At 41.4% G+C, this 17,935-nt stretch overlaps 1 protein-coding gene across 1 annotated transcript in view; it reads left to right on the forward strand.

The window, feature by feature from the left end:
* The window catches only part of shtn1 (shootin 1), a 50,768-nt gene that overhangs the window by 3,657 nt on the left and 29,176 nt on the right, over positions 1-17,935 (forward strand). Inside the window, exons 3-4 of the mRNA XM_074676136.1 lie at positions 2,481-2,541; positions 16,426-16,520. Of these exons, the coding sequence (XP_074532237.1) occupies positions 2,481-2,541; positions 16,426-16,520 (156 nt within the window). The remainder of the gene's footprint in view (positions 1-2,480; positions 2,542-16,425; positions 16,521-17,935) is intronic.

Here is a 17,935-nt window from a genome sequence, read left to right on the forward strand (position 1 = left end):
CAAATTAGAAAAAAAAGGCTTCACAATGTAAAAAGTCTTCGATTAATTACACTGCATTCAAAATTATTATGCAGACTGCATTTTAGTGTCAAAGAGCTCTAATTTCCCAGACCAGGCGCAAGCGCACCTGCCCTGCGCCGGCCTAGAGAGGCGCACTGAAGGCGCAGCGAGGCGCAGGGTTGCGCTTCCACGCCTCCTTCCGTGCAGATGGCTGAGAGGGAGAAGAAAAGCCGTGAGTTGGTTTAACACAGCTGAGCGCTGTTTTCACCAATCAAATGAGCGCCTCTCCTCGCCTTTAAATGCGCTGTGGCCGAGGCGCAGCGTCTAATTAGTCTGAGTGATCCCCAGCACCGCGGAAACAGTGCTGGTAGTGGAGACGGTCAGAGCCGCTGTCCCTGCAGCAGGAGAATAGACAGCGGGGCACATCGGAGGACTCGAAGCGCGTCACCTTGTGGGCCAGCTCCAGGGACAGATGTAATCTGTTCCTTTGTCATTAATAGGAGTAAAAAATGAAGAGACAGTTACACAGCTGGCTTATCCATTCAGAATACTTTTGATCCACCTGCACTCCTGGTTTGTCATCGCCAAATAGCAGAACCTTTGGTGATATACTGTATACTCTCCCAGTGTCTCCGCCTCATCCTCCTTACAATAATGTACTCCATCTTTTTAGATCACGTTAAAAACAAAGACTAAAACAGAGAAATATGGGAAATCACGGGTAAATCCTGAGTGACATACATTTATTTTGTCTCTTTTTTCTTTGTCTTTTCTCTGCCTCTTTTCTTTGAATTAAATGAAATGAGAGAACCAGATATATACTCAGTATCAGATGTTAAGGCTGTTGTTAAATTGTAAGATGTGCATCAAACTTCCAGCTGCCGTCAGGTTAACTTTCCATCATGACAAACGGCTTTAATCTGACATCAGATGTGACGGGACAGTTAATATAGATACAAATGTATATGCTGGTTCAGACAGTTACATTAAATAGTGATTGCTGTGATTGTTTATTGCATTAAAATGTGCCTGACACTCTAGAAACCTGCCTCTGAGGCTTTGTTGACATGTGCGCACATGTGCGGCTCTCACCAAATTACAGCTGCGGAGGGTGCACTCCGCTTTGTGCTGAGGATAGACCAGGTTGAAACTGGCGAGCTTACAGCACACTTTTTGTGCATGAAATTGTCTGCACCAACATGAATCTGCTGACACCTCCCCCTGGTGCGCCGTCAACTCCCCCTGGCGCGCCGTCACACACCCATCTCTGCGCAGACGGTCTACCAAATGGCAGCACACGGCGGTGCGCCACACAAAATTAACACTGCGCAGGGTGCACCAGGCTTGCGCCCCCTGCTCTGCGCCACGAAATTAGAGCCCTAAGACTGCAAATATACTCACTTTCTGAAAGGATGCATGAAGTGCTCAAAAAAGGGGATCTTTAAAAATCTTCCTGGACAAAAAAGGAAGACATGTCTGGTTAAAAGAGGACATGTGGTCACCCTGGTTTAGAGTAATATTACCAATTCAATGAGTTGAGGCTGAAGGACTTCTGATTCTTACATCTGTAACATGAAGGCTTCAAGCTGGTGTTCTTAATGAAACAATTGTTACATTTACATGCAGTCATTAACTCTTTCATATTCAGAATATTAGCAATAACCTAGTTATACACGGCAATGTACACAACAATAATCCTTTTGAAAAACAGGAATATGCTCAGATTCTGGTTTTTAAACATGAAAATCCCCCCTGGGTCACTCCACATCTGACCTGAATATTTGGTCATGTATACACCTATCAGGATATTTCCAAAGGAACATTAATTTGTGTCCCGGCATGTTCTGTTTGCAAAGAATCTTGGTCTTCTGAATACAGGATGTTTGCCATGCTGCAGCTGCTGTTGTTGCTGTTGTTGCTATGGATACAGTAAAAAGAAGCTAAAATGACGCACATTGCATCATGATGTTGTCCGTGTGTCACTGTTTTGATCTGGGTACCATGTTAACAGCAATAACCCTGTTTGCTCACACATGTAAACAGCTTATTCTGAATATTACAGAAACTGGAATATTGGCCTTAACCTGAAGACTGTAAACATAGACAATGATCCTTTGAGTTTTGAGTTATGTAGGGTGTGTAAACTGATGGTTTTATTCTTCCCCCTCGAAAACAAGGCTCAGAAGTCATTGCTTTAATGTTTGATAAGACACGTTGGAACTGTTCAGAAGTTTTCAGGCAGCGTTTGTTATTTAACTATTCAGTTACTGAGCATGAAAACCCAGGAAGTGCTTTGGTCGTAGTAACAATGTTCCTTTGCCTATTCCTCAGGGCTATACACCATTTATTAATACTCTTTGATAAGCTGTCATCATGGTGAATCCAGTGCTTCCTCAGAGCTGTGTGGTTTCAGAGGCAAAGTGTCAGAGGGTTGTTTAAACAGACTCTGTATTAAAGCTGATCTGTTTCTCTTACATTAGTGCAAGAAGCTGCAGGAGGAGAGAGACGAGGCCATCCAGAAGCTCAATGAGTTCCAGCAGGGTAAGTCCAGACCTCCTGGGTCAGCTTTTTCACAAAGTAAGAATAAGACAGACTTTCTTTTTTTCAGCTTGGTTGCTGGTTTGTTCAGTTACCCTTCTACATATAGTTCCCTGCAGCTCTCAGATCATGCCTCTCACAGATAGCAGGACAGATCTGAGTACAGGTGACAGCGTGGACACATTCATCCTGCTGGGCTCATCAGTGACAATGTGATTAGGGATGGGTATCTTTTGCATTTGAAACAATATCCTCCTGACTACCAGTAGTTCAAATTTGTCCTCTGTGGAGGACATTTCTTAACCTGAATATCCTCCAATTACTTCACACTACTGAATAAACTCCTCAGGCCATCTACAGAGGACATTCGGGGCTTTTCAATGATACCAAATGTTAAAAAGTGGGGCTTTGGTACCTTTCTCTTTTTCATTAAGGAAAATGGCGTCCATCAGTGCAAGTGCATTTTATGGGAAGAGGAAAAGTAAGTGTATAAAACTTTTTAATAAGCAAATTTTGGCTCGAAATTTTGGTGGAATATTTTATATGGGACTCTTAACAACACATTTAAACATTGTCTGAATAATTTTTACTGTATTTTATCATTGTTATTAAGTGTTTAAAGATTGTCCTCTGTGGTGGACATTAGTAGTTATTTACTTCATTTTGTTCTGTCTTTTTCAAATGACAAGAAAAAGGACTCATTCTCAGAAGCAGAGAGAATTTTACTGCAGTTGTTGATAGAAACTCAGATATTGAGTTGTCTGATGAAGAAGATCAAGATGCAGAGGCAGAGGAAGGTGATTCAGAGAGCTCTGAGGATGAAACTCAGGCAGGGCAAGCAGATGTCAGATGACAGAATGGTCCACATCTAAGTCCAGTTGGTGTCAACTGTGGAGCAAGAATCCAGAGTACACCTTCAGTTTGTATTGTAGAAAAGGTCCAAGAAAGACTGAAGGTTTGTCCAGGTGTCAAGGCCCCTTATGATTGCTAAATACAACACCAACATGCCATCCATCTTCCAGAAATGGAGACAAAAACATGCAGCATGATGTCGCAGATCTGGCTGCAAGGGCAAAACATATTTAATGTTCACAAAGTGAAGGTTTTCCTTTGTGTTTCCAAGAAGGAGAACTGCTTTTTTGAAGTATTAAACCAAATAAGCACAAGAAAGCAAAACAAAAAGGAAGATGGACAGTTAAACTCGTTCTTATATCCACTTTTTGCTATTTTCTTTGGCAGTAAATGATTGCCATCAAGGTTCAGTTTCACGTGTTCGGCGTTCTGATGTCCTCTGTAGTAGACACATGATATCTGAAAAATAAAAACTTTTTTTTTTTCCAAAAATATGTATTTAGTATTCTAGTGACCTCACAAAGATTGGAGAATCTTAAAAACTTTGTGATTGGACAGTCTTTTTTTTCCTGGTAGTCAGGAGGATATGGTATCAATGCCAGGTATCTGGTAATTGGTATCGGTACTCAACGGTACCGATTTTCAGTACTTTTGTGTGTGTTTATGTGGTGATATTGTCGTAATATTATTTTGTTTAATAATAAAAACCCTAAGTTTTCAATTTAACATATTCATTTCTTAATACATAAAAATGCAATGCGGTGTTCATGTCCAGCATGGAAAATCACCTACTCTTCCACTGGTACCGTTTGATTTAAACTGAATCGGTAATTGGTACTACAGACAGAATTCAGTCGGTACCTGTACATGTAGGGCTGCACAATATGGCCAAAATTCAATATCTCGATATTTGTAGGCTATATCTCGATACACAATAGATATCTCGATATTGTGATTTCTCCTCTAAATTACTGTACTAATGTTAAATCCAACCTTTTGATGCATAAAGACAGCAGTATAAGGATTCAAGCAAACCTTTTAGTTCAATTTTTAAGATTTGAAAGCAAAAAGGAGAAATTTCAATCAGATAAAGTTTAGCAAATCTTTTATTTTGAACCAAACTTACATAGTTACATATTTTTAAATCCAGTAAAATAATTCATTCAGATTTATTCAATTGGCTGATTATATTATATTATATTATATTATATTATATTATATTATATTATATAACAGTTGGAAAATATCATGAACTAAAGTTGGAGATAATATGATTTTTATTTCCATAAGTCAGCTACCTGGATAATGTTAGTCATGCTGAAAGGACTCTAGTGATTTCTGTCTTTGAGCCTGGGGTCTGGTTGAATTGTTCAAGTGTAAAATAGCATCAAACTCGTTAGTCGTTATGTTTCGAGCAGTGCACAGCTGATTGCTCTGACGGCACTCAGAGGGGGGGGTGGGTAGAGTGCGCAGAAAAGCGAAAGTGAAAGTTAAAAACATGTCGCGTTTGTTTCTCGTTGTGGAGAGTTGGGAGAGAATCATGGATCATACAGGCAGCAAAGCAAGCCCAAAATAAGCAACGACACTCTAGAAAACAAGCCCCAGGAACCCATAACCCGCGACTGGTGAGACTTACGAGCGACTTTCTCCTCTCCTCTCCTCTCCTAATATCATAACACGCATGCGCAGGAGAATTTTTCTGGATGGGCGGGGGAGCATGGTGCTCGCTGTGCGAGGAGCACCAGCTGAGCAGCAGTGAGTGAAACGAGCGAACCACCGAAGAGAGTTACGTTCCGACGTCTGAAACATTTAGGTTGCTGTTGATACTCGATGAGTGCGATATAGTCATTTTATATATCTCACGTGCAAAAATACGCGATACATCGAATATATTCGATATATCCCCCTGCCCTATGTACATGTAACTAATTAGTTCCCATCCTTAGATGTGATTATTGGGACTAAACCCACGTTTCCTCTCTGTGCATGGGGAGAGCTTGGGTCAGGTGATAGTGCCACCAGTGTGGGCGCTCAGTGTAAGAAAACTCTGTCACAACCTGTCTGTTACTCCAGTCAGTTTTTGATCATTGACAGGGCTGGCCTCCCCTCCTTTGAGTATGAAATTCATTTGGCAAATAAAGGGATGTAAAATCCAGAGAAGGGGTTGATCCCCAGCCACCCCACACCAGATCGTACCCTGAGTACAGTGACTCTTTACTCCAAACACCACATGCTCTGTAACCATGATCCTGTCACAATTCACTGGAACTCAAGTCCACGGTGGAGAATCGTGTGTGACCTCAGAACGACCAGATATTTTTATTCTGCTCACACTTTGAGTTTAGCGTTTATATCTCATTTTTTGCACAATTTGGGTTCCTTGCTCTCACTTTTGTTTAACAGCAGTAGAATGCAAACTGGAGACACCAGAGGTTGCTGGTTTTAACCCTGTTGTTTAGTCCAGTTGTTGATTGACGATGTATCCCTGGAATGATTTTTCTGTCTCCCCTGAAGAAACAAGAGAAGCCAGATCAGTGCTTCCTGAACGCTCCCTGGCAGTCCCAGTCATTTTTTTTCCTTTAACTTTTTAATCGTGTTTAAAGATTCCACCTTTCTTACCACCAGCTTTGACCTGGATGGTAAAAACGCTGAAATGTCAGTAAATAAATGATCTCTGTTCTGCCTCTTATTATAATAATGTATCTGTCCCGTCCTTATTGAGATTTATATGCATAATTGTCACAAACAGCCCAGCCTGGCGTTTAAATGTTTAACTGTCTCATACTCGCCATTTTTGATAATATTATTTTGACTGATTTTCTGACAAATCAAATCAAATAAGAAAAATAAAGCAAACCATCTCAAACTGAAATCAGAGACACCATCTCCAGCAGATATTATCTTGTAAAATGAATCAATTTGTAATTTTTCCAAGGCATCAGAAAGTTTAAGAATATTCAACAAATTCAACACACCCACATCTTCTCAATGTGACAACAGGGAGCGTGTGTGTGTGTGTGTCTGCTCTCCCTTCCATCACATATCTGTTTCCAAACATTAAAAATGTGTTTCAAATGTTTTGGCCCACCATTCAGCTCTCCAAAATGATTCTCCTACAGGTTGAATGCTTTGCTGTGACCACTTGAGTGAAGACAGAATTTGAAATAGGGCACCACATGTCAAAGGATGGAGCAAATAGTTTGTCTTTGTAGCGTTGACAGTTGTGTGGATTTTCATCTGAATAAATTTGGCCTGTGCTCATATATTCAGCGATTTTCCAGCCAAAACACATATTGTGTTTGACTTCCGCGTTAATAGAGGCTGCCTCACTGTGCCAAGCAGCTGCATATTAGGACCTATTACGTGATTTCATAGCTCTTAGAAAATTGCTCCTATTCACAACGAAACGGCTGGGGATGGGGCGGCAGGGCTGGTGAGGGGGGGCAGGGGGAGGACGGGAGAAAAAGCCCCAACACACAATCATGCCTTTTCAATTGCCGATGGCAAGGTTGATGACAACATGACCATTGTGTTATAATGATAACACCACAAAGGCATCTGCCCCCCTCATCAAGGCTTCACAGCGGCTGCAGATACAATTTAATTCACTGCTCCGTTGGCGGCGCTGATACCATTATGCAGCATGTCGGCACAGGGGTAATCACTGTCTTTCCTGAGAGGACGATGAAAAAAAGACAGGCACAAAAAAGAGGGGGGGAAAGATGGAGTGATGATGATGGGGAGGCCGAAACTTACAATTAAGACTGCCAGTTCTGACGTGTCAAAGCCCCCCGTTGACTCCTGCTCATACACTTTCAACACTTCCACCGCTGTTTATTTACCATGGCTACCAGTAATTATAATTAACATGTCATTTAGTTCAAGGCGTTCTTTCGTAGGTTGCTGAGTGCGGCCACGGCATTATGGAGGCAGGCAGAGAGGAGGCCGGGGATGAAACTGGCAGCTAAGTGCTATTGAATGACTGATATGCAGGGCGCTGTAGGAACTCGCTGTCGTTTATCAGATTCTTAATTAGGTGTCACGATGGGAAGGAATTGTCCACAGCGATAGCACTAATGCTTAATTTCTCCCTTCCTCTGCCACAATGTTTAATTAGATAAGTGTTGGGGCATTCTTCAGAGGCGTTCGTCGGCTGCTGACGGGTGATTGCAGCTTAAGCAACATCACAGTTCATGATTTGGAATTACACCTGATTTTTTTAACTACCTATTGAAGCCGCACCAATCAATGTTTTTCATTGTCACAATAGATCAAATGACTGTGCAAAGGGAGATGTGCCATTTATAATGAGTCCACAGAGAATCATCGCCAGAGCTGCACTTCAGCTCAGCTCAGCTCCATCGGGCTTTATCTAGACCTCTGTGTGTTTTCTTTGAACCAAAAACCCTTTGACAACTCCTGAGGCTGATGGTTGGGTGGCAGGCAGAGGAAAGAGTGGACGTTTCAGCTGTGACAGAGACACTTGGTGGAGAGACCAAAACAGAGCTGTGAGCTAAAGACTGGACAATATATGAGAGTGCCCATGATGTCACTCTCACACATCATGGGCACTCTGATGTGTGATGATGAACTGCTTTTGATGATTTTTTGGAGACAAAAGATCACGTCATCTAGAAGTCACCAAAAGGGTCTAAACTAGATTTTACTAGCTTCAGTTACAATCTGAAATGTACAGATCCCAATGTTATCAAACGTGAAAAACCTCATCTGGTAAGTATCAGCATCTCAGACAAGAAGGCAAATGTTCAGCAATGGTCATGACAAAAACATAACCTCTTTTTTTACCAATTTTATCAAGAGTGTGTCTGTGTTAGTTTGGAGCTAGTAGTATTAGAGCTAGTAGTACAGTATTAACACTGAATCATTCAGCAGAGTGTTTGATAACCTTTGTTATCTCAGCTTTCACAGATAAGCTAATGAAGCTAAGCTCCAGAAGCTAATGTTAGTTTAACTAGAACCCTTTGGACAACAGCTTACAATGATGTAAAATAACCAAAGAAAAAAAAACAAGACAAAACAGGTCAATGAACTCCCAACAAACAAAGAGAGATGATAAACAAAGCAGCTAGGAGCTAACGTTGGAGAAAATCCCAATGTGTCTGTCAGACTGCAGCGGTGGTTCAAGTGTTAAAGATAACTTCATATTTCTTTACAGCAAAGTCATAATCTGCTGTGTCAAATCTAGTGTCACCTTACCTTAGAACAGATGAAGACATCTGTTAATTTCATTCACATTAAGTTGATGTGGTCTTCTGCAAAACTTTATCCACAGAAGGAACTTTTCTCTGTTCAGATGTGTCTTAGGAAAGAGTTTGAAACAAACCCCGTCACCCAGCCTCTCAGGATTCTTTGTGTCAGAGTTGCATGTACCTGGTGAACAGTTTGACAATTTTAAACTTAGAATCTCAGAAAGAGCTTACAAAACTGAACAAAAAAACAACTTTCTGCAATGTATTTCAATGGACAGGCAGAGTATGCCCGAATGTATTGGACTTAGTCATAGGTCAATTGCAGAACTCAACCTAACTTTGTTCGAGATAGGATGAGGTCAGGGGGTGGGCCCCAAGCCACTTCACAGACAGCTACAGTGTGATCAGCTGTCAGTCAAATTAGCCATGTCTTTTGGTGTGCAAAATTCAAAATTTCCCTTGAAGTGATACTCTGGCATGGAACAAGTTGGGTCCTATCACAAGGTTTAGGGCAGAAATTACCCCTACAGCAGTGTTTTTGTGCAGCAGAAGCCCAGAGCACTTGCACCAAACACCCCCTCCCTGCTCCTCTGCCGGTTTCCTCTGCACTCAGACGGGGCCATTTTTACTTGACCAAAAACACAAATAAACGGACTCCCACCGAAAAAATCTGATATCGGTCTGCATTCACGCTTTATTTAGAGAATTTTCAGTGCGTTACTTTCACACAAAAACACCACTAAATAAGGCTCTAGTTCTCATCGTGTCATAAAACGGCGCTACCCCCGCTGCAGAGCCACAGCTGACCACAAGGCGCTCGCCGCTTAGTGTATCAGTCCGCGCGTGGCGTGCCAGATATAAACAAACACAGGTAGTCTGCCAGGACGAAGAGACAGAGGAAACCTGCAGTGGAGCAGGGAGGGGGTGTTTGGTGCGAGCGCCCTGGGCTTCTGCTGCACAAAAACACTGCTGTAGGGGTAATTTCTGTCCTAAACCTTTTGATAGGACCCAACTTGTTCCAACCCCGGAATATCACTTTAAGGAGAGCCTGGAATTTTTTCACTTTAATATGTTTGCCTGTTTATAATTCATGATTCAAATTGAGAATATCAGCGACAAAGTTATTTTAAAGTTGACCCATCCACAAAATCCTTGTAGCCGGCCAGCAAAGTTGAGTAGCAGAAATAAGTTGTCAAGTGAGATAAAACATCTTTGTTTTTCTCAGCTGAAAAGGATTTTGTGAAAGGGTTAATTTTGTAGCAATGGTGGATGCTGGAGTTGGACTGACAAAAAGAAAAAGGAGGTCAGAGCAGAAAGCTAAACATGAGAGTGATAGAGCACGAGCTAAAACAGAAGCTAATCTGTTTGTGCTAATGTTGATTCCAACCCACAGTCAGCAGTTATTCTGCAGTGGTCTGTTCAAACTTGAGAATCTATCAATAAAATAAAGAGCGAGGTTACGTTAGCTCTGATTGGTAGATGACTGGCAGGACATAACCAGGATTCACTAATGTTACACATTGATGACACGTCTTTACTACAGATAAATACATTACCTTTGCATCCTGAGAAAAGTTATCTTGAACAAAGAAAGTAAAGTTGAAAAGAAGATCTGCTCTCCAAAACAAATTAACACCTCGGTCTTTATGACATTGAGGATAGTACTCATGGGAAACAGAGTATTTATCCTAGAAAAACAATCCAGATTCTGGATATTCCTCGTTTCAACTGTGTGTCCACCAACATCCTCCTGGTGCTTCATGGTTATTTAAAGAGACAGGAGTGACAGCAGAGGTTTGATCTGATTATGTCTGTCCTCCTCTTTTATGATAATAGCTGTGAGAAAACTCAAAAAGCTTCAGTGAAGGCCAAACCTACTTCTGATTTTTTAACTGAACTAAGCCAATAATAAAGTCTCTGCCTAGCTCTAACAGAGCGCTTCAATATCTGAGCACTTCAGATGTGATTTATGGGTTCATGTGTCTTCCTCACAGTTTATCATGTCAGAGACGACCTGAATCATTATGTGAGTCTTTACATTGTTTGATGCAAAATGGAAACATTAGCAATTTATTGTCACATTATGGACACAGCACACACACACATAAACACACACACAGCACAGCACAGGGTGAACATGATGGCTGGGCATGCAGAGCCTGTGTCATATTATGACTAACAGCCACAGATCGTGTCAGCTGGAGGCTTAAAGCAGACACATTTGGCTCTGTGCGTCTATCATTCATCCGTTTTATGAGAAGCACCTTGTTGGCTGCTGGTTCGTACTTTGGTCCCATACGTTGGTTGTTACCTGACATGTTTCAGGGACAACTTCTCTTCTCTGCCAACACATGCTGCTGCTGTTCAGGGGAGAGTTCAGTGATCCAATCAGAAACCTTGAAATATGCCCGTCTCAGTACTGTTTGATCACGATTTTCAGTCACTTATTTTAACTTTCATCGGTCATCTGGTCAACAGGACAGCTGCCATTGTGTATACTTCTCCTCCTGAAACTCAAGCTGGGGTGCATTTTGTATTCCTCCTTGCAATATGGGAAAAGTAAATCCTAACATGTATAATAACTCGACGTTACGGTTACTGCTGTCATTGATTAGCTATTAGTTATTAGTTATTCATGATATTTTACATAACTCTGTTGTTTTTTTTCCCTGGTATGGGTGTTATGTTGTAATATCACCACAAGATGACGCGGGCAGTGTCCCTAAATGTTAGTAATAGGTCAAAGTTAAAAAAAAAAAAAAAATACAGTGTCATGGTTACGAGAGGCAGAAATGTAAATTTCACAAATGTGCATTTTTGTCCCTCTGGTGCCTACATAGTATCTTTAAATGATTTACAACTCAAAAAGATCTCCTTTTTTTTGGTGTTTCAGAAAACCCTCATTTCAGCCTCTGTCTGAAACACTTGTTTTAGCTGCTGTCTCTTTAAGGCTCCCTGCTCCCTGATAGGGATGGGTACCTTTCACATTTGAAACGCTACGATACTGATGCCCGGTACCTGGCAATTGGTATCGGTACTCAACAGTACCAATTTTTGTTACTTTTGTGTGTGTTTATGTGGTAAAAATATAAATTTGTTTAATAATGAAAACTCAAAGTTTTACTATTTAGCATATTTTATTCTCAATATATAAACTTCTAATGCTGTTTTCATGTTCAGCATGGAAAATCCCACTCCCTCACAGTCACATGGATAAGTATAGGTACCGAAACATGGTACCTTTTGATTTTACATAAAGGGGTACTTGGTACAACACATGGAATATGGTTGGTAACTATGAAAGTACCTGATTCGGTGCCCATTCCTACTCCCTGGTACTGTGGTAGATGTGCACAAAGGCACGTCTGTTTTTTTTATTTATTTGTTTATTTTGCCAGTTCCTCTCCTCTTAGACAGAATAGAATAGAATAGAATAGAATAGAATAGAATAGAATAGAATAGAAAATACTTTATTTATCCCCAAGGGGAAATTCAGAAGTCACAGCAGCATTTAAGAAAACAAAAGTAAGAAAGTGTATAGAAAGTGCAAAAAGGTCCACAAGAAAATAGATGACGACAGCCTGTCCACCACTCTCCAGACCAGCCAGTCTTCACCTCCACAGGGTCCAGGACTGAGCCTCTCCAGCAGTCTGTTCAGTCTCTGTCTCCTGGATCCTGTCTGCCCACAGCAGGCGAAGCTCCTCCAAAGTGGCGCCGGCGTCTGATGTCACGTCCGTGAACATCATGATGCCACTCTGCCCCCGGTAGCCCCTCTGCTGCTGGGCTAGCATGGCTAGCTCGTCCATCCCACCGGAGATAGATTCCACGTTCCCAACAACGATGGATGGAAGGACAGGTCAACGTCGTCACCTCCCAGCTCACACCCTCCTCCTCCTCCTCACCTCAAGGGAAATCATCAAGCCCTACTCTAGTTAGCATTGACATGCTACAGGCTGCTAACAGCTAATTTCACATGTAAACAATGCAGCCATGGTTACATGTAGGATCTCCAGACAAACACAGGAGAAAAGTAGTAAAAATATCGCTGAAGCCACAAAAAGTTTGGTGTCCATGACAGACAATGAACCATACAAAGTGATGATCCACTCCAAACACAAAGATGACGAAAAAGAGACGAAAAAAACTGCAAGAAACGGACACAGAAGACAGAGCTACTGCAACAGGCAGCTACTTGGGCAGCGCCTAGCAAGTGTGGCCACAGTTTCACTCCAGGAATTGTCCATTACAAGGTTATCGCAGTGATCTCTGTCTGAGGATCATAAAAACGACAGTGTTTTATGTACTTCAGAGACACTAGGAGCTCCTGTTAATCCCTGCACCTCCATGAGAAATTTTTAGATGTCTGTTACGCAGACATTTTCTGTTTAAAAAGAACCACGCGAGGGGGGGAAACTGCTAAAATTTGCGTCATTCGTGCACACAGAGCCAAACAGACGGGTCAAGCATAAAACAAGCTTCAGTCTAACTGTTGTAAAAGTGAGGTAACATGACGCGAGAACCCAGCTGGTACTCGGCTCCTCACCTTTAAGAAATCAAAGATGAGGTTAAAAACTGAAGTCTAAAGGAACCAGGATGTCTCATCAGCTTTGACGGTCTGGACACACTTCCAGATCAGATGCTAAAATAAACCTTCAGGTTGCCCTCTGTAGATTTAACATACAATGTCCCCTTTTATTCTGTTATATAAACAGTCTCTCAATTTAAGACACTTTAAAGTTAATCAATTAAAAGTTCACTGGCCTCTTCGTTTGATGCCTTTCAAGTGCGGCTCTGCTGTTCTGTATCCTGATGTCATGAAGCAGAGAATGAAAGAATTAAAATGTGTAGAGGAAAATGTGTCTGCTCACCCTGGGTTAAGTACAGCGTCATGTTTAAAATTCAAAAACCCACACATTATCTCAACTATTGTCAGTATTCAGAGCCTGTTCTCAGTACATTAGGTCTGCAGATGATCGTCAATACATCTTAGGTCTGGTTGGTGAAATTAAAAGGAAGGGTAAATTATCTTAAGAAGAAATACATTGGAGCCAATAGTTAGTTCACTTCTTTTTGAAATCAAATCAGATGGCACACAGGTCACTCCACTTCCAGGCTACTCAGACAGAAGACACAATAGTGAGGAGAAATTTGCTTCAGTGTCGAGCGTTACAGCGCTCTGAACTTAATTTACTGCATGCTGAAACGAGAGGTCAGAGGTTTCCTCCCTTTCACTGAAAGAATTCTTCTCCTGCTCTTTGTTTCTTTGACGGCTTTTTGACCTGCAGGCAGCATTCAGTACGCAGCCTTTCAGGAGGATTTGAAATACTGTTATTCTTGTTTCCTTCTTCTTCTTGTCTCATCAACACTGTGGCACAGAGAAGGCCAATAATCATCAACTTTCTGCGCAAAGAGGCACAAAATGTAAGATAAACAGACATTGTTTCCTTATCTGCATGTCAGTGCTAAATGATTATTAGAGTGCCCAAAAGTCCAGAAATATAGCAGTGCACTCACTTTCTTTGATGGTAACTAAACTGCGTGGTGTAACCAGTGCAGGTAGAGTTTTTATTTTGTTTTTGTTTTATTTGAAAGTGTTAGTTACCACATTTATTTATTTGAAGATTGTTTAGATAGAGACATCTATTAACAACCAGCAACCTCCTCATTCAAAACTCTGCCACCCAGAATCCTCCTTCATACCCATAAACCACCCCACAACCAGACCCCCTCTTTCCTTACAGACATGCTCCGTCCCTACACCCCTTCCTGTACCCTCCGCTTCCTAGTCATAAACCTCCTGACCGTCCCTAGTACCAAGCACCAAGCCTGGGGGGACTGAGTCTTCTCTGAAGCTAAGCTTGACTGTGCTTTGTAACAAAGAGCCACAAAGAAGACAAATTGCTGGATGTCTTCTATTGTTGCTCTTTGTTTCTTCCTTGTTGGATTTATTAGTGGGGTACACTGTGTCACACTGCTATGGCGTCATGCTAGTATGTAACTAATGCAGCTATCGGCGTCCTGCTTACACGCCGCCTACCAAGAAGGGGCATGGTTAGCTGTGGAAACACGAACAGGATCAGGCTTAAAGGGGACATATCATGCTTGTTTCTTCTTTTCACTATGTCAGACTGGATGCCTGTAAAGCATTTCTACCCTCAGTACAAGTCATTTAGTTCCGTCATTGCCCTGCAATAGCGTTCTCAATATCCTCAGTTTAGGCCATTCTGAAGATCTTGTTGAAACGCTCCGTTTCCAGAATGACCACCAGTAACCTCACAACGTCACAGCCCTTTGTGCTCTGATTGGTCAGTTCTATCAGAGGGGTGGAGGGGGTAGAGCCAGGGGGCGGTTTTTGCAGCATGGCAGTATTTACAAAATTGCCATATTGGATGGGGCAGACTGAGCGAGTTTGCTGTTTTCCAAAACTTCACCATAAGGCATTGATAGCACTAATAAAGTGGCAGAGTGTAGGATACGTCCTTTTGTATTGGACCCCGAGTCAGACCCGGACGGTTCTGATGTCATGTCAATGCAATATCTCCTTTTTTTTTAAATTCAGGGGGTGTAAGGTCTTGTTTTCAAATTTATTATATTATATGTAAGTATTAAATCAGGCATCATCATGATATGTCCCCTTTAACTGATCCAACTGAACTGGTCTAAACCAGAAACAGGCTTATGGGGGTCTTTTGCAGGCCTGTCAAGCACAGTGATATAACAGTCCTTTTGGCGGAGTGGGCAGGAGCCAAGTCCTGCTGGAAAATGAAATCAGCATCTCATCAGAAAACCCTGTGGACAAACATGGATGGACCCCCCCAATCATCTTCTCCTCTCATCCTCTAAACTCTGGGTCCTTGATTCCCAAATGTAAAAAAAATCAGGGATTGACCGATTATTGGCCGGCCCAATTAACGGGGCCGATGTTTGGCATTTTGAGGCATATCAGCATCTGCCTTTTTTTTTATCTGACAGCTGATGAGAAACAAATTTAAAACTGTGTTGTTGCATCTCTGATGCATCTACGCCGCTGTCTGCAGTCACTTCTCAGTCCCCAGCACTGTCCCACCCACAGAACCATCTGGTTGGTTACAAGCAGAGCCATGGCTTGGGTAACAGCCAATCAGCAGAGCAGTTATTACAGTTATTGCAGTTACATTGAAATTTTGGAAAACTTTATTTACTGTGGAAAACTTCAGCTATTTATTTTTTTGTGTTTTCATTTAACTTTATAAAACATGCTGCTGAGCCTGGGAGCTGTTTAATAAACATATGCTTAAAGGTTTTTGAATGAAGTTAAGTGTTGGAGTTTGTATTATTTAAAATTTTGACACCAATATTTTCACTTTGAATGCAAATTAATATCTGCTTCAAATATTCGATATTGGCCTCCTTGACTTTAAATAATCGATATCGGTATTGGCCCTGAAAAATCCATATCGGTCTACCTGTAATAAAAATTACTTTTTCATCTGAAAAGGAGACTTTGGACCACTGAGCAACAGTCCAGTTCTTTCCCTCTTAGTGCAGGTAAGAATCTTCTGATGGTGTCTCTGGTTCAGGAGTGGTTTGACTCAAGGTATGAGTCAAATTCCTTGATCTGTCTGAGCGTGATGCCTCAGCCTTCTCCCTGTAAAGTTCCCTCAAAGACAAAAGGGACGCTCCCACCTGTAACCATTAAAAATGGCCCAAAAGTGTGCAGTTATCACAACGGTGAAGTGCCATAACTGCGGTTAAAATTTGTCAAATTCACCAAATGTGTCTTTGAAAAAAAAAAAAGAATAACTTATTTTGATTCGATCAATTAATGTTTTTCTCTTGTTGGTAGTTTCTCACATGGTCATTGAAGAGGTCACTGCCATCCAGGAAGACCTGGAGATCGAGAGGACTTGTAGAGAAAGTGCAGAAGCCCTGGCCTCCAAGGTAAGTCTCACCTGGTGTTCCACCATGCTTTCTGTGTTTTCTGTCGCTCAGGTCAAATCCAAGTCTGATACTGTTAACAACCAACGTTATCCTAAAATGAAACAAAACAGGAGTGTGTCGATCAGGAGTGTTGATTTGTGACATGTTTGGATAAATAAATACATCAGTGTCACATCAGTTATTAGAGATTCCTCTCTGATCAGTGTATTCAGTCAACAGTCACTTTGACACGTTCAATTTGTATGCTGCAATCAAAAGCACTCTGCGGTCTTCCAGTGCTGCTGCTGTCCCCGTATCTCAGTGTCTGAAATTGCATTGGATTCTTTTGATTCAGAGCACACTTTTTTAGAGTCCTTGCTAAAATGTGAGTTGTGATTGAGAGTGGGGGAGCCTGGCACATAGTCATTTTGCAGCCCACTGGTGTTGAGCTTATCACTGTAATCATTTCTCATTCAATTTCTGGACAAAAGCTCTCAGAGTCCACCTGGTTGGACCAGATTTTGGGCAGTGGGAGGCTGAGGGAGAATTATGGTGAAGGTCGACTTTTAGGCCTTTTTTCTTATCGTCTCTAAGCCGTCAGTCCTCCTCTTCCCTTTGTTTTTTTTCATTCTCATATCACAGGGCTCAGAAGTAAGCTTTTTACGGCCCAAAATGACCATGAGGTATCCTGTTTGGGCTGTCGGTCGATGCCACTGATTCAAAGATGATTTGTCAGCCTGCTGAGATTTATAATCACCACTCAAAGCTTAAAACTATGATTTCTCTGAAGGGCTGAAGGACCAAATGGATTCATGACAAAACACAAACAAAACTTTCAAATCACTGTTTTTTCCTCTTTTTGTATTTGAGACTCAACCATGGCATTCAACCCCTAACTCCAGTCACATAAAGCTAAATGACAGGTTGGCGTAGCCGCTGATCTAAAACATCACTTTCCACAAGCTGACACAAAACTGACTGTGGCAGAAACAGCACCAGCTCCAACACAGCGTCCCAATGCTGGTCCTACCCACAGACTGTAAAATACAGGGGCATAGTCTCTGTAATGTCTCCCGTTTGTGTTTGAAAATTTGAAACAAACATATATTTTTTCCATACAAACACATGTTTTTAGCGTTTAATTCAATAGTCTTTAAATGATTGCAGGCAATTTAAACTTGGATTTATCTACATTTTATGGAATTGAGGTATTTTTTGTTTACTATCATTCTCTGCAAGTTTTCTAAATCAAATCAAATTAGTTTGCTGTAAAAGTTTAAAGCTTTCTACTGCAGACTTACATACGATGTATACATCTTCTGGCCACAGGCCAGCTATCCTGATTCTTTTAATATGTATGAAAAAAAATGTACTAGCACATGAATGTTTGTCATGCTGCATCAGCATCTTATAACCTCTATATGAACAGTAGTGTA

Source organism: Halichoeres trimaculatus, unplaced genomic scaffold, assembly GCF_033239565.1.
Source record: "Halichoeres trimaculatus isolate MK-OKI-2021-1 unplaced genomic scaffold, fHalTri1.1 fHalTri1_scaffold_8, whole genome shotgun sequence".
In the NCBI taxonomy this organism is placed as follows: Eukaryota; Metazoa; Chordata; class Actinopteri; order Labriformes; family Labridae; genus Halichoeres; species Halichoeres trimaculatus.